Source organism: Macaca fascicularis, chromosome 4 (genome assembly GCF_037993035.2).
Source record: "Macaca fascicularis isolate 582-1 chromosome 4, T2T-MFA8v1.1".
Classification (NCBI taxonomy): domain Eukaryota; kingdom Metazoa; phylum Chordata; class Mammalia; order Primates; family Cercopithecidae; genus Macaca; species Macaca fascicularis.
The window spans coordinates 54,019,785-54,046,538 of NC_088378.1; the positions used below are offsets into that span (position 1 = coordinate 54,019,785).

Consider the following 26,754-nt stretch of genomic DNA (forward strand, 5'->3'; position numbering starts at 1 on the left):
ATCTGATATTTATCTTAAAAAAATTTGAAAAGTACTAACAAATTGTGTACCAAAAGTTAGAACTACTTTCACCAACAGTGTATATACTTATACCTTGCCAACACTGAATCTTATTAATCTTTGAACTTCTAGCATTCTAATAGGTGAAAAAAGAATGTTTCATTTTAAAGGTACTCTATTGATAACAAATATGGTTCAGTGATTTGTTTCATATGCCTGTTACCCACTTTTACTTATTTTGTTTATATTGCTTTTGTTTATAACTTTTGCCCATTTTTCTATTGGGCTGATACAACAAATGCACCTTTGCTGTGCATTTAAGCATCTAGAACTATCATGAGTACATCATTGAAAAAACCATAAGAATATTTTCTCCTGGAGATTACATTCTAGAGAAAAAAGAAAAATAAACAAAAAGATCAGCAATATGTACAGTCATGCACCATATAATGACGTTTTGGGAAACAATGGGCCACCTATATATGATAGTGGTCCCATAGATTATAATCTGGTACTTCTACTGTACTTTCTCTATGTTTAGATACACAAATACTTACCATTGTGTTACAGTTGCCTACAGTATTCAGTACAGTATCATGCTGTTCAGGTTTGTAGCCTGGGAGCAATAGGCTATTCAATATACCATAGGTGTATAGTAGCTTATGCCATCTATGTTTGTGGAAGCGCACTATAATGTTTGCACAATGACAATATCACCTAACAACACATTTCTCAGAACATATCCCTGTGGTATAGTGACACATGACTATATTGAGATAAAAGCATGGGGGATGACCAGGATTTACTTAGAGGTTGCTTTAAGCTAACTGATCAAGAAAGGCTTTTCAAAGGAGGTGATATTTCTTTCATGATATTACTGATAAGATCACCCAGTAGAAGAGCATCTTTTCAGGTGATGGAAATAGCATGCATGAGCTTGGGGTATTCCGCCAACAGAAAAGGACAAAAGGTTCCTGGGATGAACCTTCCAATTTCTCCAACCTCATCTCTTCCTACTTTCCCTCCATCACCTTTTCCAGCCTTATAGAGAAGCCCATGCACAGCCTGGTAGTCCAGGGGAAGGAGTTTCCATTTTATTCCAAGCATGTTAGAATGCAAGTGGAGCTTTCTGTAAAGGAGTAACAAAATCAGATTTATACCTTAACAGATTACTCTGGTTGCTAGGTGTGAAATCAATCACTGAGAACAAGAATGGATGCAGGGAGGCCAATCAGAAGCCTACAGCACTTGTCTAGGTAAGAGCTGATATTTAGTTGGTGTAGAGGATACTATACTTGGCCCACCCAGATTTCCTTTACCTGTTGGGTGTGCCAGTCTCCTAGCCACCATGAAAGTAGGCTTCTATCGGCCAGGCACTGTGGCTCATGCCTGTAATCCCAGCACTTTGAGAGGCTGAGGCAGGTTGATCACCTGAGGTCAGGAGTTCGAGACCAGCCTGACCAATGTGGTGAAACCCTGTCTCTACTAAAAATACAAAAATTAACCAGGCACGGTGGCACATGCCTGTAGTCCCTGCTGCTCAGGAGGCTGAGACAGGAGAACTGCTTGAACCCAGGGGGCAGAGGTTGCAGTGAGCTGAGATCGTGCCACTGCATATCAGACTGAACAAGAGTGAGAAAAATAAAATAAATAAATAAAAATAAATAAATAAATAAATAAATAAATAAATAAATAAATAAGAAAGTAGGCTTCTATCAGTCCCAGTTGCCTGCTTCCTAGGAGGTGGTACCTGGTCTTCCTTCTTGTGGACCTTAGCCAATGATTGACCGACAAGGGGATCCCTTGCCTGGAGGTGGGGTTAACTCTCTGTATAATGTGCTCTAGCACTTTATTGTGTTGTCAGCCTGAAGCTATTCTTTAGCTTAAATGATGTTTCTGCTTAGCTGCCTCCTACTGTTCCTCCCTGCTTCTCTTTGTCTTCTCTTCCTCAATAAATTACTTGAATAAGAATCTTCATATTAGGTTCTGTTTTTGAATAACCTAACCTAAGACACAGTTTACAATGGTAGAGGCTGAAATAGAGGAAAGAGAAAGGATTAGGAATGCTCTAGAGATAAGGGCTACAGGAATAGTTCTGGAATGTGAGAAAAAGACAGAAATAAAAGTAGTTCTCAAATTTTGTTATTGTACAACTTGGTGGGTAATGGCATCATGTACTAATGGATGTCTGGAAGAAGTAGATTTGCAAGGTAGAGAAGGAAATAATTTTATTTCAGATATGTTAAAGTGTCTATAAACGGATACCACTGGGTAGGCAATTAAATAAATATTATTTGAATGCATGTGACAGAGTGGAAGTACTTATGATGAGAGTATAGATGAAAAAGACAAAATTTCTCAGGATTGAGTCCTGGTATGACAATTGGAGCAGAGAAAGAAAATCCAACAAACATACTGAGGAGTGACCAGTGAAGTGAGGAAAACAGGAGAAGGTTGTATCACAGAAATAAAGAGAATAAAATGTTTCCAGGAAGGTATGGCCAACTGTTGAATGCAACGGAGTGGTTGATGAAGATGAAGACAACAGATCACAAGATATGGAAACAGGGAGATTATTGCTGATCTTGACAAGAGAAGATTTTGATAAGAGAAGATTCTGAGGTGATGGGTATGCCTATGTCTAAACTCATCAAGAGGTATACATTAAACGTGTACAGTTTTTATATATCAATTAGATGTCAACTGAGAAAAAGAGAAAAAAATGCTAAAAAGGAAAGAATGGAAGAAGCAAATACATTGACCTAAGCAACTATTGTTGCTATAAACAGGAGCAATGAATCAGTAACTCAAGAGGGACAATGAGGTCAGGGGTATTTTTCTTTTTGATTGACACTGATAGGAGGGATAAACTGATTATCCAAGAGAGAGAACAATTGTAGGAGAAACTCCTTGAACAGACAAAAAGTGATGGGATCTAGGGTCCGTGAGCAGGGGTTGGCTCTAACCTAGAGTAGACACACTTCAAATTTACAACAGAAAGGTTGATAGATAATATACATGCCGGTGAAGAAATGTTTATAGATGTAGTGGGAGGCAAAAGTAGTTTTAGATAGATTGTTTCTATGTTCTTATTGAAATTTGAAATGATGACCAAGTTGAAATGGGGAGTGGGAATGGTTTTGGTGGTTTGGAAATTTGAAGAGAGAAGAGTATGGATGAAATAATTAATGAAATATTTAATATTTAATAATTAATGAAATAATTTGTTCTGTAAGAAAGTTTACTTACAGGGGTGATGTAGTATAATTTCCTTGGGCTATTGAATATCCCTTTTGGTATGTGTGCTCATGAATTTTAAATAAAACCATTCAGCAAGGTCATGAGTCTTTTTTAGTCATGTGTAGGTGCTCAGGTGTAGACATGGAATAGGCAGATGGTTGGGTTTAACTAGCATTAATGTCAGGAAAACACAAACGAGTTAAGGAATTTGCAAGAAGCAATTAAGAGGTAGACTATGAAATCTAAGCTGGGCTAAGAAGGAAACGAGAGGGAGAATGGAAAGAAAAAATAGGAAGGTTAATGGATTTGAAATTTTGATGAGGTTGAAGAAGTGCTGTGGTAAGGGTAGTAGAATATATGAGTTTGTATGATAAGATGAAGTAGCAGAGACGGATGTTTAACATCCACATTCAGAGGAATTAGAAACATCTGTGATAACAAGGTCAAAAGTGTGACCCTGGACTTGTGTTGGTTACAGGAAACATCAGTGGAAGGCGAGAGTTTGAGAAACCATGAGGGCATGGTATCAGATCTATCATCCACATGCATATGAAAATCCCCAAACTTCGGGAGAGGAATAGAGACACAGAGGCTCATAAAATGGGAGCTAAAGTATCAGTGGAATAGAGAGACAGGGAACTTGTAAAGTGCGATATTTATCTCATTGGTTTCTATGAGTTTTCAGTTTTTTTAAAGTGTATTTTATTATAAGAATGCTATAAAATAAAAATCATAATATAAGACACAAACCTCTCATAAACCCATCACTTTGTCAGAGGATGGTGGATTCTGACAAGGCCCTATAGCTGTATCTGGTTTGCCGATCTCTGACCTGGCCAGGTGTTCCATTTATTTTGCTTACTCATTCTTTGTGGAAATGTTGCAGGGCTTTATGTCACCAAGAGTGGCTGCTTGTTAACCTGGCAGCCAGCTGAAGCAAGTCCTCAAATGAAGAGTCCTTCTCTTTGTGTTTCTTTGACCTCTCTAGTCCAATGCACTGATCTTTCCTACGTGGTTAAAATCTGGGACAAGAACTATTAACAATGGTTGCAAAATAGGGCAGCAATCCTTCATTTTATAAAACGTCTCATTATAGGTTCCCTAGCTCAGCTTGTCTCTCATTATTTCCACAGAGTTGATTGTCTGGTTACATTTCATTACTCTCTTTAATCCATCCAGATCTTCCTTCAGTCTCAGTTATATTTACAAATTATTTGCCATTCCTGTGACTAACAAGTTGTTATTCCATTTTGTAAGTAGTGTTGTTGCCACAGTTGTCTTGAACATCTGCTGATTGTTTCCGGACAGGGAATTACGGGGAGAGCGGAATGGACGCTTTCAAAGAGTTGGCTGCCCAGGAAGGCCTCTGCATCGCCCATTCTGACAAAATCTACAGCAATGCTGGGGAAAAGAGCTTTGATCGACTCTTGCGCAAACTCCGAGAGAGGCTTCCCAAGGCCAGAGTGGTGGTCTGCTTCTGCGAAGGCATGACAGTGCGAGGACTCCTGAGCGCCATGCGGCGCCTTGGTGTCGTGGGCGAGTTCTCACTCATTGGAAGGTAAGTCTCTCTCTCTCTCTCTCTCTCTCTCTCTCTCTCTCTCTCTCTCTCTCTCACACACACACACACACACACACACACACACACACACACACTTTGAAACACATATGCTTACTTTCACAAAACTAGACTTGCTAACTCCAAAGTGGGAGTGACGTGCAGTGCTGAGCTGAACGTTAGTTCTGGATCTCACTGATAATGTGAATACTGGCATCTTCCAGCTAGACAACAGAAGAACAAGGCTCAGGAGGGAGGATTGGTTAAGCCCAGGAGTTTGAGGTTACTGTGAGCTATGATTGGTGCCACTGCATTGTAGCCTTTTTTGTCCAAAAAAAAAAAAAAAAAAAAAAAAAAGGAAAGAAAGAAAAACAAGAGCAGAGCAGCATATAACAAGATATTGAGACTTTTTCAGAAAAAAAAAAACATGGAAAGCTTTTTGGCAGAATATGTCTTGATCTGGAGAATTATTCGTTTCACTTGCTTTCTCCACACCCAAGCTGATGCTTATGTCTTCCTACCTCCTAAACATGCGCATCTTATTGAGATATCAGTGGATAAAGAACAGCAGTGAAAATGGAAAATATGTATTAAGATTTGAAATTTATAGAGTTGTCTAAAGACAAGTGAAGATATGCAACAGAACTGTGGAAGTTTATAATATATCTTGTCCCATTTATGAGTTAGCTAATTTTGATGCTTTCTGCATGTGATTTCTGGAATTGCTGGTGGTGGGTCCCAAAATTTCTGTTCTCTTTCTAAATCGTGTGTACTTGTTTGGCAACAGATGGTAATCATCACTGGATTTTTCACAGGGCTTTTGACCTAACAGATATCTTGTTTAATTTGCCAGCTTCTAATATTGCATAAAGAAACTGCTCAATTTTCCCCAGGAACCTACTGAGTTTACCTGATCTTTACTGATCTTCAACCCTATCACACTTATCTTCCAAATCTCTTTGTCTCTTCCTATCTCTTCTTCTGGGTACACTATAATCATATCACACCCATTAAAGAGCTTCAACCACTGATCTTCTGCTCTTGGAAGTTGGGTAGTACTGGTGTGGACATGCTCACTGGACCTTTCCCTTCTGTCCTTGTGTTTATAATAATGATTGCAATTCTAGTATGACTAACTTTGCCATCACCTGGAATTAGAGGTATAAGACACTTCAGGGACTTTTTAAAAGAAAGTAGGATAGAGGGAGGCCGAGACAAGTGGATCACGAGGTCAGGAGATCGAGACCATCCTGGCTAACATGGTGAAACCTCGTCTCTACTAAAATGCAAAAAAAAAAAATTAGCCAGGCGTGGTGGCGGGCACCTGTAGTCCCAGCTACTCGGGAGGCTGAGGCAGGAGAATGGCGTGAACCCAGGAGGCGAAGCTTGCAGTGAGCAGAGATCGCACCACTGCACTCCAGCCTGGGCGACAGAGCGAGACTCCATCTCAAAAAAAAATAAAGAAAGTAGGATAGAAATACAAATAAATGAATAAAGAAACAAAGAGATACTCTCCAAGCATGAGGAGGTGTGGAGCCAAGGTCAAATTGTAATTCATGATAAAGATAATTATTAAACGTGGGCAAAATTGGCACACTGGCACACAGAGTCAACTTGGCTTCTTCAACATGGTGCAGTTTTTGGAAGCCAATAAAATGTTCATAAGAAAACTGGTCTTCTAAGGAGTATTTAAATAAGAAATGTTATTTCTTTTAGGAGTGAAAAGAAGGTAAACAGTATTTTTGAAGTGTTTCATGGAGTAATATTCTTAATAAATGCACCAGGACAAAGGATGTACAGACATTCAGGCCTTTCCATTGCTTCTGTAACATGACTGCTTTTAGGAAGATTGCTTGTTTTTAAAAAATTCTCATATGTATAATTTACAAAACAACAATAGTCTGTTTTGCAGAATTTATTCTTTTTATAATATCCTCAAAAATGGCTATCTACCTGGGTTCTGGAGATATTGAACAGATGTGGCAAACCTGTGAACTTCAGGGCATATAGACTACCTAATTATGAAACATAATTACACAAAATTGTGCTATGTGTAATTGGAGTGTGAAAAATATATTCTGTCACCATTATGAGCTGGGCAAGAATGATAATGGCAACTTAAGTCTTTCTAGCTCTTTGTTTTTTACCTCCTAATAATGCAGGTGAACTCATACAAGTATTTCTGAGAGTCACATGTGTTTGTTTATGTGCTTGTCTGTGAAGAGGTCAGCTACATGTGATGTCTACCTCTTTTATTCCTCTTAAATGCCCCACTTCTGCTGGATTCCACTGACATATCCGAGGGAGCTATTGTTGCAATGAACACCTGAGCTTCTGAGGACACTGCTTCCTGTGGTAATAGTTATGGTCACTGATGCATGGAATCCTTGAGATGACAAAGCTATACCATACTCTTTGCCAAGTGAAGGAAAGTGTCTCTGCTCTTCTGGGCTACTTTCCATGAGTGGCTCTCAAAATGGTGTTGGCTTTTAATGCCGCTCTTAGAGAATTTTGATGAAAGCAGCCTTTAAAATTTTTTTTGTTCACAATTTTCTCTCCCTTCCCTGATATCCAGATATGAGTTTATAAGGAGCTGAGCTGGGGACAGAGCCAAGTAGTGAAACGATGCCATCCTTAGAGTTAGTCTTCCCTTCAGGTGGCTGATTCTCTCTTTTCATTGGGGATGGATTCTATCCTAAATGGTGCTCTGTCACTCATGTCAATGGATACGTGGTGGGCTTGGTTCCCTCATTTCAGCAGACGTGTCCAGAATGGCTACAGTTTAACCTCAAGCTGCAACTTCTAGCTATATTAGTAATGCTGTCAAATATATCTCCCTCCCTTTCCAAGGGATTTTTATGTACCAAATGTTGAACTTTTTTGAGATCAGAAGCCATTGTTTGGTTTCTTTCATAACACATGGTATGATTCTGGCTACTGCCAGAGCCACAAGAGGGCATTGTGTAGGTGTCATGAACTTCTTTTCATACAGATGAAGATAGTAAATAATGGTGTAGACAGCAGCAGGAGATATTTGGTTAAAAAAAATTAGAACTTTTTAAATGAAGACTTATGTGCCCTTGTCTCCATGTCTGTTGTTTTCTCTCACACTTCACATGCAATGTGTCTGGAACTCTTCTTGGCAGTACCATCAAAACATATTCAGATGTGGACAACTTGTCACCACTTCCTCTGCTATCATCCTGGTCCAAGCCACCATCATCTTTCACTTGGCTTATTGTGATAACCTCAAAATTGGACCTCTTGGCCATCTAGTTTCAACATATAAGGCAAAGTGATCGTCTAAAAAATTAAGTCAAGTAATGTCACTCATTACCTTACATGCCTAATGCCTTAAAATGATCCCTTATTTCTTTCATAACAAAGTCATTACAAAGGCCTTCAAAGCTCCATATTTGATCACTTGGAATGAGTTGCTTAGAATGGAATAATGAACTATATTGATAGAAAAATAGACTTCTAAAAAAGGAAGCTCTCATAGAGAATAAAAATATCATATATTTAATAAATGTGGGGTAATGAAAAAACCAAACCAAACAAAACATGGGCTAAGAGCTCTAGCTATGCCACGGAGCAATTATGTGATCTTATTTACTTAGTAGCTTTTTGTCTTGTAGCCTATTTTTTTCTATAAAAATAAAATATTTGGCTCCAGGTCATCTTTAAACATTTTTCCAGTCCTAGAATTTATAATATATTAAGAAAATATGGCTAATCTAAGATCAATAAGGATGTATTTATAGATATGTCTAATATTGTTCATGAATTGGGTCTGATCAATTTTCTCACCAGCCGCTTTGTTAAAACCAGAATTCATAGAATAAGTTGGTCAATATTAGGATAAATCTGTGGTTATGGAATATAGCCAGCAGACCCAGGGGAGACTCAAACTTTGACTTTGAACAAATTGGCATAGTATTCTCCACCAAGCAAATTAACTAATCACAATCAAGTTAATCATCGTGCAAAAGAATAATTTCTTCTTGGCTCTATGAAAGCTTTATTTAAGATGCTTCTCAGAATTATGTGCACTATATTTATAATAATAATTTTAATAATGATTGTGATGCTGATGATGCACCTGCATCTGATAATACCTGTTTAGGACTTACTATATATAAGCACTGTTCTAAGAACTTTGCACATAACTCAGTTAATTATCACAACAATGTGATAAGATAGGTAGTAATATTATTCCCCTCTCAATTTATAGAATACAGTAACTTGTCAAAAAGTGCTGCAGTGTCAGTGCTGGGATTTGAACTTAGGGACTGCAACATCAGAATCTGTGCTATTAATTAGTAAGTTTGTGGAGTAATGGACAAACAAAACAAAACATGAGATAAGAGTTCTAGCTTTACCATGATTATTTTGTTTAAGAGATATTGGCATTAATCTTAGTTTCCTTTTAACTTGCCCTCTCTTTCAGAGATTTATTTCATTGTTTAGAGTCACCTTCTTTGGGAAAATCAGCTAAAGTATCTCCCATGAGAAAATTATTTTACATTTTTAGTTATTCTTTGTTTCTTTGCATTCTTTTATTTTGTGCTTAGTTTTAAGTATTTCCTATGATGATTCATTAAAGGACAATTCATTTAACCTCTTTTCCAGCTCATTTCTTTATCTTAACATGAGACTTTACAATATCATTCTCTTTTCACACCAGGCTTTATCTATAGAACTATATTTATGTAGAAGCCAACTTGGAATGAGTGCTATTTCTCTAAAATTCTAAGTTACAATTATCAAAATTCTAATAGTTAACTGATGAATCTGTTCTAATTCTTAATTTTTTTATCTGAGGAAATTAAAACTGAGAATAATTTATGTGTATGAATACAAAAATCAGCTACTATTTATTGAGGGTTTGGTAGGTACTAGGCTATTGATATATGTTGTCTCTAGTTCCAACAACAACCCTGAAAGGTTGACTTGAAAAGCAGAGAAGTTCAATAATTACTCCAAATTCCTAAGTTTAATAAGTGGTGAAGTCAATATTCAAACTTACTACTGCACCATATTATCTCATATATATATATATAGGTATTGAATTGTAACTGCCTCAACTGTAGGAACCAAGTTTTGCACAGTTGTTTATTTTCCTTCATGCCTAGCATCGTGTTTTGTCATGATAACTTTTTAATAACTACGTCGAAGTGCTTGGTGGGTAGTAGACAGAGCAGGTAGCTTCACTGTGTGACCCCTGATTTCCCTGTGATAGTCTAGAATCAGTAAATTTTACCTGGTTTGGTAAGGGTTGATGCTCTTCAATCAGCCTGTATCTCTACAATTCATCTGTAAAATTGGAACAACAACCCATTTGGGTTGTTGTATTTGTCTAATCCCAAAATGCCTGCTTGCCTGATGAGTCATCACTGGGTCTCACTAGTAAGACCTTTGGGGGTACCTTAGCTCCCCTAAAGACACACTGTTCTTTCAGGTTGAGTGAGAGCCTCCTGTCTTTAGTCCTTTGCCTAGTGTTGGCATTATCCTGAGCCTCCACCCTGGTTTCCTCATCTTGGGAAGACTTTACTGTAAATTTACATTCTGCTTTGTTAGGAGTCTCTGAGCAGACATACTAGGTGTACCACATTTATTTATATATTTGCTAGCCTTTTTCACTGGATTATGACTACATTTTTTTTTTACACCGTTCTTACATTTCAGTTCCTTGTCCCTTACTAGTGTGTACTGTTTTATCTATTGTTTTTCGCAACTCTGTGATCTTCTCACTCATTAGGCCAACTTTCTATCACTCCTCACTGCAGAGAAACACCACCTCCAGCCCTTTAGCTAAAAGTTGGTCTAAGAAAATGTTAAATGCCATGCTTTTTTAGTTGAAACACAACAAACACATCAAACACACATGTAAAAAATGGTTGAAATGGCAATAGCTTTATTTGGAAAGAAGATTACAGTTTCATTTAAAAGCAAATGAAATACTTGGTTTTTACTGTGTACCTTTTGGAATCTTTTTCTTTCAGAACACATATTTGGAAAAGTGACCTCTATATCCTTGAAATATAAGATTATATAGCATGGTGTTATGTTTCATATGCTTTTTAAAAATAAAATATGGGTTATTTTAGCTTTCATCTTTCCACTATGGGAAAAAAATGGGGGAGAATCTAAAGTTTGCAGCCTTCAGGAAAAATTGCAAAGGTTTTATTTTAAAGAGAATATGGACTTTCATTGAAGTGTGACATCTCCAAAAATGGATTATAATCAGAAGGCGAGCAAGGCAGATAAGCATTTTCTGATGCATAATGGTCATGACTTACAGATATATGACTTGGCCTTTTCTCAGCTCCCAAGGGCAGGAAATGATTACAAACCTGTAGACAGGCTATACCTTTCTTAAAACACTCCTGCTCTACAGGCAGATTAATGAGAGCTTTGTGGAAAATTACACTGCTAGAAAAAGACTGAGAAATGTTGCTTGGGGAGGAGAAGGAATTTTGTTTAGAATACTCTAGAGAATAAATATTATTTGTAAGATATCAACAGTTATTGTGAGTATAGCTCTCTGGCACAGAATTGCTCAGGATTTTCATAATAACTGAGATGGCTGATTTACCTTAAAGTTGGTAATTATAAACCCTTCTTATAGTCTAACACCTATAGTCTCATGTTTCAGATACCGGACATCTGAAACATGAAAGATTCCACTTTCATGGTCTTTACCTGCCTTTAGGGTATTAAAACATTGAGGAAAAGGATATCTGGTGCTGTCTGCATCTGTATGGCACTACCCCACTTGAATAGATGGAAAAGGATGTCATTATGATTCAGTTCATTTTGTCTTTGATGCTGATCAGAGACAATATGGAATTTATCTTAATATGTTCTTGTAGCACCTGTGGCGGTTCTTACCTGGGTTTAAATCAGAATCAGCAGACACACTTAAAAATAGATTCCTTGATCTCATCTTAGACCATCAGTACAATTTCTTGGTCAGGACTTTGGATCTTCTTTCTTTTTTCCCCCTCCTCTGATGAGTTAGCTTTCAGAACCACTACCTTATGATGCCTAGATCAGGGATTGGCACTCATGTGGCATTCACTATGAATGAACTGCTTATAGGGCATATTTGAAAGGGAAGACAAAATGAAAGTTTAACTCTATTGCCTGTGACTCTACCAATTCAACTCTGTTTTTTTATCTTGAAATTTACTTGCCTTCAAGGTTTTTGTCTTAAACTACAGATACATTTGAGATTAGTTAATAGTAGTAGGAGCAGTACAAAACTATTAGAAGTTCTGTTTATTTCCTGTGTTGGTGTCTTCTCCTGCTGCCCAAATTAGCCTATTGACCTGCCCTCTGAAAACATAGTCATGTTCCAGTTTTCTGACTAATAAAAATGCAAAGTAGGAGCATTTAAGCATAACTCAAGGTCAGCCTTAGCTATCTCCAAGTCTAGAGTTGCCTGGGGCCTACCAATGAACTATCTCTTGCTAATTACCAGAATGGGGTCTGATGATTGAGTTGTTCCTGAAGTTAGACCCTCTCCATAGCCGCTTATCTGTCTATATCATAAAACTGGGGATATTTTAAAAACTTTAGCTTTTGAGCTCCACCTTCTTCAGATTCCAGTTTAATATGCTGGGGAAAGGACTTAGGAATTTATCTGTGGTCTTCAAATTAGCTTTATTAAATTCACCAATTTTATGTGTTTATTTGATGCATTTTGATAACTCTATACAGGGACATAAGCACCAAAGCAATCATGCTTTGCCTTAAGCACCAAGGCAATCATGTTGTGGAACACTTGCACATTGTTTCTAAGTGCCCCTTAGTGCCCCTTTGCAGTCTTTCCTCCGCAACCCCTGGAAATAGGCAACCATGGCATTACACTTTGACTTTTTCTAGAATTTCATATAGAAGGAATCATACAGAATGTAATCTCTTGTGTCTGATTTCTTTCAATTGACAAAGTACTTTTGAGATTCCCTTATGTTGTTGGGCATATTACTAATTTTCTCTTTATTGCTGAGTAGTATTCCATGACATAAATATATCTCAACTTGCTTATCCATTTACCTATTGATAGACATTTGAATTGTTTCTAATTTGTAACTATTTTGAATAATACTGCTGTGAACATTCTTGTACAAGTCTTTGTGTGGACATGTATTTTCAGTTCTCTTTAGGAATTATCTAGAGGTGAGATTATGGGTCATAAGTGTATGTTTACCCTTGTCAATTACTGTATAAGAAATTGACTATTTTCCAAAGTGGCTGTACAGTTTTGCAGTTCCACCAACAATGTATGAGAGTTCTAATTCCTCCACATCTTCACCAAAATAGTGTTGTCAGTCTTTTTACTTTTAGCTATTCCAGTGGGTGTATCATGGCAACTCTTTGTGGTTTTAATTTGCATTTTCCTAATGACTAATAATGTTGAACATTTTAATGTACTTATCTGGCATTTTAGTATCTTTTTTTGTGAAATATCTTACACATCTATGTCCATTTGGATTTCAGGTTGTTTATCTTCTCATTACAGAGTCGTAAAAGTTATTTATAACTTCTGGACACAAGTGATTTATCATATGTATGTATAATAAATATTTTCTCTCAATATGTATCTGAAATTTCAATTCTGCTGAATGTCTTTGGAAGATGAAACATTTTGAATTTTAACAGTGCAGTTAATAATTTCTTCTTTTATGGTTTATACTCTTTGTGTTCTATCAAAAATATTTTACCTCCTCCACAGTCACAAACATTTTTCTAAAAGTTTTATAGTTTTTGCCCCATATTAGATATATGACTCATTTGGACCTTATTTTTGTATATGTTTTGACATAAGGGTGAATGTTCTTTTTATATAAGAATACCCCAGTCATTTGAGAACATTTTACTGAAAGAAATATTATTTCTTCACTAAATTAACTTGTCATTTTGTTAAATATAATATAACATGTGTGCGTTTATTCTTATTTTAGATTAATTGAATTTTTAGCATTCCATTTTATCTCTATTTTTGACTTACTAGCTATGACAATTATTTTATGAATCTAGGGTTTAAAATATACTTCTTTACATTGTTATTGTTCACTTTCCAAGAATATTATACTGCATCACATATAATGTAAGAAGTTTATGGTAGTAAATTTCTATTTCTCCCTCACTTTTGGTTCTATTGTTATCATATATTTTATTTCTATATCTATTCTTAAACTCAAAATACATCGTTATTTTTGCTTAGTGAATTATCTTTCAAGAAATAAAATGAGAAAAATTAACTTCTATATTTATCAATATAAAAACTATTTATGGCCTTCTTTATTCCTTTGTATTAATCCATATTTTCATCTGTATTTTTTCTTCTGCCTAAAGAATTTCATTTAACATCACTTGTGGGGCTTATCTACTGAGACAAATTTTCTTCTACTTTTTGTTTTGCTTTCAAATGTTTTAATTTTGTCTTACTGAATAAAAAGTCCCTAGTATAGAATTCTAGGTTGATAGTTGACTTTTACTCTCAATACTTTAGAGATATTACTTAATTATACTTTGACTTGCATCGTTTCTGATGAGAAATCTGCAGTACTTCTTTTTACCTTTGTTTCTCTAATATGTATTATCACTGAATGCTCTTAAGCATGTTTCCTTATCACTAGTATTGAGTCATTTTATTATGATAAGCCTTGATGTAGTTTTATAATATTTATGGGACTTGGGGCTTTTTGAATGTTTTAGTTAAGTGTGATCAAATTTGGAAAAATGGCCATTACTTCTTCAAATATTATTTTTGCCTTTGCTGTTATATTCTTTGTAGCTGAGATTCCATTTATATGTGTTTGATCTCTTGATATTTTTACATAGAAAATTTATCTGTTTACTTATTTTCCACTTTTTTCTCTTTTTCATTTTCAACAGTTTCTATTGCTGTAACTTTGAGTACACTGATCTTTTGTTTTGTAACATCTAATCTGCTGTTAATCCCATCATGTCATTTTAAAATTTCAGATATCGTATTTTTCATCTAGAAGTTATACCTGAATATTTTGTTTACTTTCTGTTTCTTTTCTTAACATGGTCGTTCTTCTGGGATATACAAAAACATATTTAGAGTAGTTGTTTTAAAATTCTTCTCTCTTTTGACAGGCAGGCTTTCCACTACAGTTTATGGGGTGTGTGCTGTTCTCAGTGTTGTGTAAGTTCCAGGATTTGTTTGTTCTATGTTTTCCAGTGAGTCTTTCTCCAGCCTTAGATATTTTTTTCTCAGATATGTGCACATCAGAACTTAGCTAAAGACTGGAGGGAATCCCTCCACAGATTTATTTCTCAACCCACTTTTCTCCTTTTCAGTGCTCTGTCCCAGTAAGTCTACCTGCTTCAACCTTCCCAAACTCTGATCCCTGTTTTCTTATTCTTTGCTGAATTTCCCCCTCCCTGTTCTGCAGCCTAGAGACTACCACCGGACAGTAACATGGGCAATTTGGTTCATCTCTTTGATTTTAATTTTCTGGAATATGATACTCCTATATTGACATTTATACAATGTCTGATAACAGTTGATTCATATATTTTATTTTGTGTTCTAGTTGTTGAAGGCAGGAGGCCACTATTTCACATTCCTACTAGCAATGTATGAAGCTTCCACATACTAACTAAGGCTTGTTATCATTATTGTCCTTTATATATAGCTATCTCAGTGAGCATAAAATGATATCTCATGTGGTTTTGATTTGCCTTTCTGTAATGTTTGTTTATCTGAGAATATCTTTATTTCGACTTTAATTTTGAAAAATATTTTTGCTGGACATAATATTCTTGGCTAACAACTTTTTTTCTCTCCAGCATGTTGAATATGTCATTCAACTGTTTTTTGGCCTCTTTTGTTTTTCATAAGGGATACTTCTGTATCTTATTGTGGTTTTCTTTTTATGTGATCAGTGGTTTTTCACTTGCTGTTTTCAAGATTTTTTCTTTATTCCAATGTAATCAGTTTTACTATGCTAAGCCTTAATATTTTTGTGTTTATCTTACTTGGAGTTCATTCTTGCATATGTAGATAAAAGTTTTTCAGCAAATTTGGAAAGTTTTCAACCATTATTGCTTTAAATATATTTTTTTCTCCTTTATCTTTCTCCACTTTTTCTGGTACCCTTTTTATATGTATGTTGGTACACTCACTTAAAGGTATCTCACATTTCTCTGAGGCTCTGTTCACTTTTGTTTTTATTGTTGTTCTATTTTCTCTCTGTTCTTTGGGTTTTGTAGTCGTTATTGATCCACTTAGTATTTCTTCTGCCAGTTCAAACCTACAGTTGAGCCCTTCTAGTAAACTGTTCATTTTGTTTATCTTTTCAACTCCAGAATTAATTTTGGTTCTTGTTTTTTTTAAATAACTTATGATAGTCTCTATTTAATTAGACATTGTCATTGCATCCTTTTTTTTACTTCTTTACGCATAGTTTCCTTAGTTCTTTGAATATATTTATAATAGATACTTTTAAGACTTTGTTATAGCTGACATCTGGTCCATCTCACAGGCAGTTTTTGTTGCCTGCTTTTTTTTTTTTTTTTTTTTGCATGTATGTGAGTCACACTTTTTAAAAAATATCTCATTTTTTTTTGTTATAAACTGGAAAATTTTGGTAATATGTTGTAACAATTCCAGACACTAATTCTATTCCTCTTTTCTGGGGCTTGCTTTTGTTATTGTTTATATTTTTTATCTTGGGTAGACTATTTTATTGAAGTCTATTTTTTTGCAGTGTGAAATCACTTGAAATAATCTTTTTTGAATTTGTGCTACGTACTAGTACGTATTTTATATATGAGAAAACTATGGCTCAAAGAGGTTTGATGACTTTTCCGGAGCCACTTACCTAGTCACTACAGCAAAGATATTCAAATAAAAATTTGTCTAACTCAAGAGTACTCTCCTGTGTAAATTGGCTACAGTGATGAACGTTGCAGAGGATGTATGTATTCATTTTCTATTTTCTACTATAACATATTACCACAAGGTTAATGACTTAAAAATACAAAATTTTAATATTGAGTTCTGAGCCCTCACGTGCCAAAAGCCACCTGGCATGGCAACTACACACCACTCTGCATCCTACAGCGTGGATCCTCTGCATGTGTCTTTGGGAGATGAGCTCACTGAAATGGCCATGTCCAGTCAAGGACACTTTGAGGGAAATTTTGAGTCACTGGATCTTGCAGAATTTGCTCAAAACCAGCCATGGGGGTAAGCTGTTTGGACAGGAATCTGGATCTATGGCTAAAAAGTATCCCGTGGCAACCCAGCTGTTAATTGGAAGCTTCACTGGATGGTGCATGAGTTTCGTATTCCAAAAGGTTGAAAATCGGCTGCAACAGCTGTAGGGGGTGAACTTTTTCTCCTTTGGCTTGCAAGTCATACTGAGTACATCAAAGATGACTGGCAACAACTGGAGGAGGACATGAAGAGAGCCAAAGAGCTGAAGATCCATAAGAACAATCAGATACCTACTGAGGTCAAGAGCAAAGTTGAGGAGGTGGTATCATTTGTGAAGAAGAATGTTCTAATGACTAGGGGAATTTTCAGAGGTCTTCTGCTTGGCATGGCATTATAAGGAGGATGGCCTCATTTCTATTGTTCTTGTTTTTTTTTTTTTTTTTTTCCAGCCACCAGCCTCTATACTCCATCATAGGTCATAGAGTCCTGCCTCTTCTTTTCCCATGCCTTCCTCCGTGCTGTGGCAAATCCAGATGGCTTTTAGAAGCCTCTGTTGGTATAAGTTAATATGGTCCTACCATGAGCTTGATGGTGGCAGAAGAGACAGCAGATATTACTTCTCTTTCCAGTCACTATTAAAGATATTCTTTACTCAGAAAAAAAAAAAAAAAAAAAAAAAAAAAAAAAAAAAAAAGCTCTGGATGTCAGAAGTTTGAAATGAGTGTTACTGGGCTAAAATTAAGATATTGGCATGCCTTTTCTACGTTCCTTGGATTGTAGAAATCTGCCTACATTCCTTGGATCACAGCCTTCTTCCTCTATATTCAAGCCAGTAGCATTGGGCTGAGTTTTCCTCACACTACCATCTCCCTTGTTCTCTCTTCTGTTTCTCTCTGCTACTGTTAATGATCATTGTATATACATTGGGCACACCTGGATAACTCAGAACATTCTCCATAATTTCAGACCAGGTGAATAGAAGACTTTATTTTATCTACCATCTTAATTTCTTTTTTCCTATTGTATTCACTGGTTCCAGAGATTTGAGCATGGACACATTTGGCTGGCCATTATTTTGAGTGGAATGTCAAAGAGAGGACAGGTGTTAGAGTCTGTGGAAAAAGCAGTATCTAGGAAATATTTGGTAGAGGAGTGAGGGAGCCTTAAGAGATTGGTAGATTGAGGGAAAAACTTGATAGAAAGTAAGAATCTTAAAGCTATTTGAGGTGGGGGATAGCCAAGAAAGGTCTTAGCACAGTGATATTCAATGTGGGGTTGAGATGAGGGTATATTTTCACAAGACAAAGTATGAGTCTTAGAGGTAGGTTAGTGGTTTGAAATTAAAACAGTATGTTTTATAGTCCTAGAATTTGTTTTTGTCATATTTAATGTTACTTGAATTTAAAAAATTGAAAAATGTATAACACTTTATACTTTTCACAGAAAGAGATAAGTTTTGGAAGAGTGGAGAAACACTAACTGATAGGTTGATCAGGGAGATAGGATCATAAATAAATACATAAGGCTGGAGTTTGAAGAAAGAGGCGACATTTCTTCCACTGACCCAGGACACTGAGCGAATTAATGGCTGGGTAAAAGTTTGGATGGATTTTGGTAATAAATGGATTCAGAAACAGGTGTGCTGCATTGCAAGTTCTTTGACTAGAAAACTTGATTTTTGGCCTGATGCGGTGATTCATGACTGTAATCCCAGCACTTTGGGAGGCCAAGGTGGGCAGATCACCTGAAGTCAGGAGTTTAAGACCAGTCTGACCAACATGGAGAAACCCCGTCTCTACTAAAAATACAAAAATTAGCTAGGCATGGTGGTGCATGCCTGTAATCCCAGCTGCTCAGGAGGCTGAGGCAGGAGAATCGCTTGAACCCGGGAGGCAGAGGTTCAGTGAGCTGAGATTGCACCATTCCACTTAGCCTGGGCAACAAGAGGGAAACTCTGTCTCAAATAAATAAATAAATAAATAAAAAGAGAAAACTCTTGATTCTTGCAATCCTATCATATCCCATCTCTTTTTGTGAATAAAGTAATTTTGAAGAATAGTAAAATAATTAAGAGCCACTGCCTTCATCATTCTAGACAATAAAAATAAAAATTTTGTGAAATGGTTGAAAATTGCACAGAATAGTTTTTTTTGTCCTGAGATCCTTTTTTTTTTTTTTTTTTTTTTTTTTGAGACAGAGTCTCGCCCTGTTGCCCAGGCTGGAGTGCAATGGCGCAATCTTGGCTCACTGCAACCTCCGCCTCCGGGGTTCAAGTGATTCTCCTGCCTCAGCCTCCCAAGTAGCTGGGATTACAGGCACCCGCCACCATGCCTGGCTAATTTTTTAATCTTTAGTAGAGATGGGGTTTCACTATATTGGCCAGACTGGTTTCAAACTCCTGACCTCATGATCTGCCTGCCTCTGCCTCCCAAAAAGTGGGATTACAGGTGTGAGCCACCATGCCTGGCCTTTCCCTGAGGTTCTTACTCAGAGTTGTAGTTTCAGTTATGTCTGTCAGGTGTGTTCACGTATTTGGGAGAATATGGATCCTTACTTGTTATCTGACATCTTATCTCTTAAAGATAAGATGTTTCTATGCATTTTTAAGACAACATTGAAAGTTGAAAAAAACATGTCCTTAAGGATTTTAAAATTCAGTTTGAGAAATTTTTATACTTTTTTTTCCTAGTGTTAAATTTTCCCTGCACAGGTATATTCCCTCGAAATTGCCATAGGCATTTTTTTTTTCCCAAAAGGTAGACACAGCTTCAGGGATGTGTGGAAACACTACACAATAACTACTGGATATGACTTTATGGGTTTCTGGATTTAGCATTCCTAATAGAGAAATATGAATATTATTTTTTCTCTTTGCTCATCAAATATAGCACATTATATAGTTATTAAATTTTACTCTAGTCCATTCCTGTGGGGATTGCAAACCTAGATAAATGCAAAGGAGCTGGAATTGCAAAAATTATGTCAGTAAAGAGGTATACTGTGTGTAGTTTGCTGACATGTTTTGCCAAAGTAGAATATTAAAAATTATTATATCAATGTACTGATTTTGGTCACTACATACTATTGGAAAATGTTATGTTGTTATACAATCACTTAATTAAACTTATAATTTCCAAAAGGTAAACAAGAGCTTATTAACTATGTTTTGGTTTGTTAGATTAGGAATGTTTACACTTGAATCCCCAAGGCTTTGTGCCTTAAATTTTCTTTAAAGAAAGGAAAGTCTTGGCTGAGACTGACTTTCTGTAGAGAAAGACTTGTGAAATGCAAATGATTTTCATCCATCCAAAATCTCATTATCTCAAGGCTCAATTTGGGGAAAACCTGCTTCCAAACTCATTCACTTTGCCGTTGCCGTGGCTCAGATTCTTGCTGGCTATTTGTTGGAGCTATCAGTTTCTTGCCATGTGGGCCTCTGTGTGGGGCCAGCTCAGGTGAGATCTGGCTTCCCTGAAGTGGGGGGCAGATAGAGAGATCAAGAGAGAGAGGGGAGGAAGTCATAGTCTTTTGGTAACTAATTGTGGAAGTGATATACTGCTACTTTTGCCATATTCTATTCATTAGAAGTAAGTCACTAGGTCCAGCAATTCAAGGGGAGGGGATTGCACAAGGGAATGAACACAAGGAGGCAGGATCATCTTAGAGGCTGCCTATTACGGTGGTGGAAACAGACCCATAGTATTTGCATTTGGAAATCACTTTTTCTAATTAAATATGTCTGGCTGTTAGTCATTTTATAGTCTTGCTTTTAAAGCTATTATGCTAATGAGGTTAAAGCAGAAATCAGAATGAAAATTTTTCAATGACAACATTAGAGGACATACGTCACCTGTGCTAGCGTTATCATTTGAGTTTTCTGAGACTTGTAATAGATACTTGTTACAACCTCTACTTTCCTTAAATGTCATCTATTTTAAAAGCTTTAGGTAACGCCTCTCACCAGTTGTCTGGACATGTCTATACAGATGGTGTTTCCTTGCTGAGTTTATTGTATTTTCCATTTGACTTTGAGGAGCAGTATATGAAAACCAGGAGCATTTTACTTTATAGAAGTTGGTTTGATTTTCTAGTTTTTCCTTCAAACTGGTAAACAGTAAAAATAAAACAATACAATACACATAAATACAAATGCAGAATCCATCTCATAAATCCAAAATATCCTCGTCAGGGTCATTGGAAGTTTTTCTTTTTAAAGTCACAAACTGGAGTTTTCAAGTCTTCATGCACAATTCATATGGTAAGGAAAAAAAAGGATGTATATGCTATACCTTACTGGCTAGAAGAGAAAGGCCCACCATCTTCCCTATCGATGATAGGGTAGGGGTTACATTAGGTTATAAAAATATATTGGTTGTATTTCACAGAGCTTACAATAATACTTGGGTTGTCTGAATCTATATGTTACAATAGACATTGCGGTTTTGGGGAAACCTTTTTCCCCACTTTAACGGACAGACAAAAATTCACTAAATATAGTAACTATCTCCTAAGTTATTCTGAAGATTAAATAATAAAATATAATTATAATAAGGGCACGGTTTTGTTTAGCTAGTTTTGACTCTAGTGCCCTTTCAGCAGTGCTTTAGGCTTCATAGGTATTCAATTCATTTTTTTTTTTTTTTTTTTTTTTTTTGAGACGGAGTCTCGCTTTGTCTACCAGGCTGCAGTGCAGTGGTGCGATCTCGGCTCACTGCAAGCTCCACCTCCTGGGTTCACGCCATCCTCCTGCCTCAGCCTCCTGAGTAGCTGGGACTACAGGCGCCCGCCACAGCACCCAGCTAATTTTTTAATTTTTAATAGAGACGGGGTTTCACCATGGTCTCGATCTCCTGACTTTGTGATCCGCCCGCCTTAGTTCTCAGTGAATGTTGACAATTTTGAATATTCAACAATAAAATAGATTTCTCTAGGTGTCAGCAAGGATCCTTTAACTGGCAAGAGTCAAGCAGAAGTTTTGAAACACCTATTAGGAACTGGAAGGGATTAATAAATTAGGAAATTTATTGGTGTGCTTGACTTTAAGTCATGATGTGTTGTAATTGCTGTTTTAGACTTGTTGGGTTAATAATCTTACCTCTTTTTGAGGATTAAAGTGAATAGCTATAATTTGAATGTCTCCCCGTGAGATTCTCTGGTCAATTGAGGTAAGGAAATCAGTAATAAAGACTCAGAGATCTGCCGGGCGCGGTGGCTCAAGCCTGTAATCCCAGCACTTTGGGAGGCCGAGACGGGCGGATCACGAGGTCAGGAGATCAAGACCATCCTGGCTAACACAATGAAACCCCGTCTCCACTAAAAATACAAAAAAATTAGCCGGGCGTGGTGGCGGCGCCTGTAGTCCCAGCTACTCGGGAGGCTGAGGCAGGAGAATGGTGGGAACCCGGGAGGCGGAGCTTGCAGTGAGCCGAGATCGCGCCACTGCACTCCAGCCTGGGCGACAGAGGGAGACTCCGCCTCAAAAAAAAAAAAAAAAAAAAAAAAAAAAAAGACTCAGAGATCTTAACATACTAAAATTTTGGTTTAGTTCACTTGGCTCTATCTCCTGTAGAATCAACAGCTCAAAAATATTAGAAAGTAAAAAGGAAGTCTGTAAGTTTTCCTTCAAGATAAATTAAATATTGTATATTTTCTAAGCAACAATGAAGTTGTACTATTCTATACCAAAATAATTAGTTGATTCAATAAGTTCTTAGAAGAGGATTAGATCTTTTAACTAGGTTAGTTCTCTAAATAACCAATAAATTACATCAGATAATTACTCATATAATAATTTTTAACTAGCATCCATAATAGAAATAACTGCATTCTAACTCCAGATTCCCCATTCATTACTAAGAGAACTTGAGTAAGTTACTTAACCTTTCTATAAAGTGATACCAATTAACATCGACCATATTAGGGCTATTGTGACCTTTATGAAGAAAATGGAATTTAAATGTTTAACAGAATTCCCCTCCATGCCATTAGACCAATATATATTAGCTACACATTTTAGCCTTATATTACTAAATAGACTCAGCCTGAGCTTTCTTTTCTTCTTTAAGCCTTAAGTATTTGGCTTCAAGTTTGTATCTCATTTTCCTAACAGAGGACCAGGAAAGGAAGCAGCAAAGTAAAGTAAGTGAGCCCTCTATGTCTGACCTTTAGTCCACTGTTTCAATATATGATTTCCTAATCTCAACCCAGGGGAATAACAAGAACTGACATGTATTCCCAGAGTGACTTCCTCTGACAACTCATAGCAGTCTAGAATAGAATAGAACAGGCTGAGTTAAAAATTTTAGATTATCTTCATTCTCTTTCTGCTAGATGTGTTCTGAAAATAGTTTGTACAAGTTAAGTTTCACTTCTTTCCTCTAGGAATGTTCCTCTAGGTGTGTTTGTCTTAATTTGGCTCTCTTTGATTTTTTATATGGCTTAATGTATGTATTTTTATGCTCTTAATGTTCTTAAATTCCTGGCACTCAGTTTCAGAGCTTTTATATCACACTAAAATCTGATATTCACATATTTGCAACTTTTTGAACCTGGATAACTTATGAGTACTGTTTCGAAGAAAAAATGAATTGTATTCCTTTCTCAGTTATCATTATTTAAATGGCATCTCTGCCCTCACTGAATTTTTTTCTTTTGCTGTTGCTCTCATTAAATACATTTTTTGCAATTTGAGTTTGACCATTTCTTGTCTCTGCCTTGAAAAATGCATTTTAAAATTGTAGCCAAGAAAAATGACTGTGAAAGATCACAATCTCGTAGTCATATAAACACTTGCTCACCATAGGTTTGTAGAGATTATTTTTTATAACAGGCCTACAGAACTCTTTATTCTGTGTATTAATTTGATAAATTTTACTTTTTAAATGAATTTTACTATTCTTACATCTACAGAAAAACCACTAAGATAGTCAAGAAAGTTCCCCTATATTCAGCACTCAATTTCCCTTAGTAAGCTTCAGTAACATATTTTGTTAGTACTCTACTGACAAAATTTGTTACAATTAATGAATCAATGTTCATACTGCATTATAACACAAGTCTATGTTTTACGCAGATCATAGTTTTTACTTAATGTCCATTTTCTGTTTCAGAATACCACTTTCTCTTTAGTTGTCATGTCTCCTTAGACTCCTTTTGAGTATGACAGTTTCTCAGACTTTCCTTGCTTTGACGACCTCAACAGTTCTGAGGAGTACTGGTCTGGTAGTTTGTAGAATATCTCTCATCTAGGACTTGTGTAATGTTTTTCTCATTAGTAGACTGACGTTATGAATTTGGGGGATTAAGACCACGGAAGTGAAGTGCCATTTTCATCATATTATTTAGGCTGAGTAACCCTTAGCTGAAATGCTTTGGGATTTTGGATGTCTTTTTGATTTGGGAATATTTTTTCTAAACACAGTGAAATATCTTGGTGTTGGCACCCAAGTCTAAACATGGAAATTAATTTATGTTTCATATACACCTTATACACATAGCGTGAAGATAACTTCATACAATGTTTTAAATAATTTTGTGAATGAAACAAAGTTTGTGCACATTGAACTATCAGAAAGCAAAGATGTCACTATCTCATGTCTTCTGTGCTCAACAAGTTTTAGGTTTTGGAACATTTTGGATTTTGGATTAGGGATGCTTAACTCCTATCAACATGACTTATTCCTGCTGATGTTGACGTTGAGCATCTAATTTTTGTGTATTTGAAAAAAATTCTCATTTAGAAGCCATTATTATTTGGATACCAAATGTCTATGCTTATATATTCATGTTTGGTACTATCTGCCCTAGACCAACTTGCGTACTGTTCATTATGTATATCACCCAGTGGCTGGCACTGTTAAGGTGAAGCTGGGTTAGGAACATCCCTGTGATTTAATGCAAAGATGTTAATCTACCCACAACAAGACCTCTAATCTGGGCTGGTGGTATAAGAATGGGAATTGATTTTAATGCCTTGGAAGAGAATCCTGTGAGAAATAGACAGTGGTCAGAACCTAGACATATGGATTTTTTGTCTTGGAAGTAATCCATTTTCAGATAGGAAATAGAGTACCAGACTATAAACCACTGGAGAATCTCAAATATACAAATCGGGAGAAAAGGGTATATATATTGAAGAAAATACATCCACACTCTCACGTGCATAAAGTTTTACTTTATCTTGACTTTGAGCTTGCAGAGAGATGACCTTATGACCCCAGCCAGCTAAGTCTTTGGAGAAGGAATGGGTGGGTATCAGTGTAGGGTCAATTGATTGAACTTTCTGCTCATTCATTTATATGAGAGAAAATTAAAAGACAGGGTGCCTGTTGTTTAAATTGTAGAGTCAGTAGCATGCCCAGATTTAGAACTTAGAACCCTTAAAATTTTTTTTGTTCTTTATTCCTTCATCTTTTAAGAATTTGAAAAACTCCTCTTATCCCAGCACTTTGGGAGGCCAAGGCAGAAGGATTGCTTGAGTCCAGGAGTTTAAGACTAGCCTGGGCAACACAGGGACACTTTGTCTCCACGAAAAAAAGAAAAGTAAGAAAAATATTAGCTGGAATATGGTGGTGTTCAGCTGTGGCTCCAGTTTCTAGGGAGGCCGAGGTGGGAGATTCGCTTGAGCCCGGGAGATCAAGACTGCAGTAAGCCGCGATCACATGGGTGACAGAGCAAAACCCCAACTCATCAAAAAAACAGACAAAAAAACTAACCAACCAACCAACCAACCAACAAACAAAAAAACCTCTTCTTAAAAGATTATCTGTATTTTTCTGTCATTTCTTAACTTTAAATTTATTTTATGCAGATATTAACTTTTATTTAATATTATAGACCAAATCATATGAGAGATTTGCTAGATTTTATTGCTGCTAGTGTTAGGTACCAGATTTTCCAACTAAGGATAGTTTATTTTCACTGACAATATGAAGTAAAACTAAGATACTGGTTTATTTCTATTGATTATGCCAGAGGAAAAGGTATCTTAACTGATTCTTATAGAATAGGGTTATACTTAGAGGATTATCTCTTTTAAAAGCAGAATAACTTTTTTCTTATCTTTACACACAAAGCAAGTTAGAGCTCTTGGAGGAATAAATGTGAAATATATATTGTGTGGAGTGATAGTTGATGAAATTCCTTTTCCTGATTATTCTATTTAAGAAAGAACTAACTCTTTTCTTCTCCTTGTCTTATAGGATTTGCAACCTTGATCATTTTTCTTTTTTCTTTTTTTTTTTTTTTTCTAAATCCAAAGGGACTGTAACAACCAAATGTCATGAACTTAAACTATATTAAAATTGGTGTTCTTCATAGGATTTTCATTAGCTTCTCATGGTTTACTCTTTCTAACCCACAGCCTGGTTTTTCTTTTTAACACACTGCACTTTAGGTTTAAAATGATCTAATAAAATAGTGCTTCTCTAATATGTAACTTTTGAATAAGAACTCACAGCGAATATTTTTAAAAGTGGACCTTGCTTGTTAGCTCTAGGTATAATGGCAGGAGATATAATCTTAGTATAACTAGAAATAACCTCAATGTGATAACATACTTAAAATCCATAGGATTATGAAACATTTAATTATAAGAGAAATTCTGCTGAGGAGCATTTGTGCCAAAGAAGGGATGACACTATTTTCACTGCCCATCAACTGAGGATAATTGGCAATAACACACCTCAGGTACATAAATAGATGTGCAGTGCCCATGGATAACATGCACTTCAGCAAGAGATTGCTGTGAATACAAAAT

At 36.2% G+C, this 26,754-nt stretch overlaps 1 protein-coding gene and 1 pseudogene across 6 annotated transcripts in view; both read left to right on the plus strand.

Moving 5' to 3' along the window:
* The window catches only part of GRM1 (glutamate metabotropic receptor 1), a 427,593-nt gene that overhangs the window by 130,600 nt on the left and 270,239 nt on the right, over positions 1–26,754 (plus strand). For all 6 annotated transcript variants that reach the window (XM_005552070.5, XM_074037205.1, XM_015448938.4 and 3 more), the window contains one exon: positions 4,549–4,798. In XM_005552070.5, the coding sequence (XP_005552127.1) occupies positions 4,549–4,798 (250 nt within the window). The remainder of the gene's footprint in view (positions 1–4,548; positions 4,799–26,754) is intronic.
* On the plus strand, positions 16,847–17,517 carry LOC135970405 (FUN14 domain-containing protein 2 pseudogene; annotated as a pseudogene).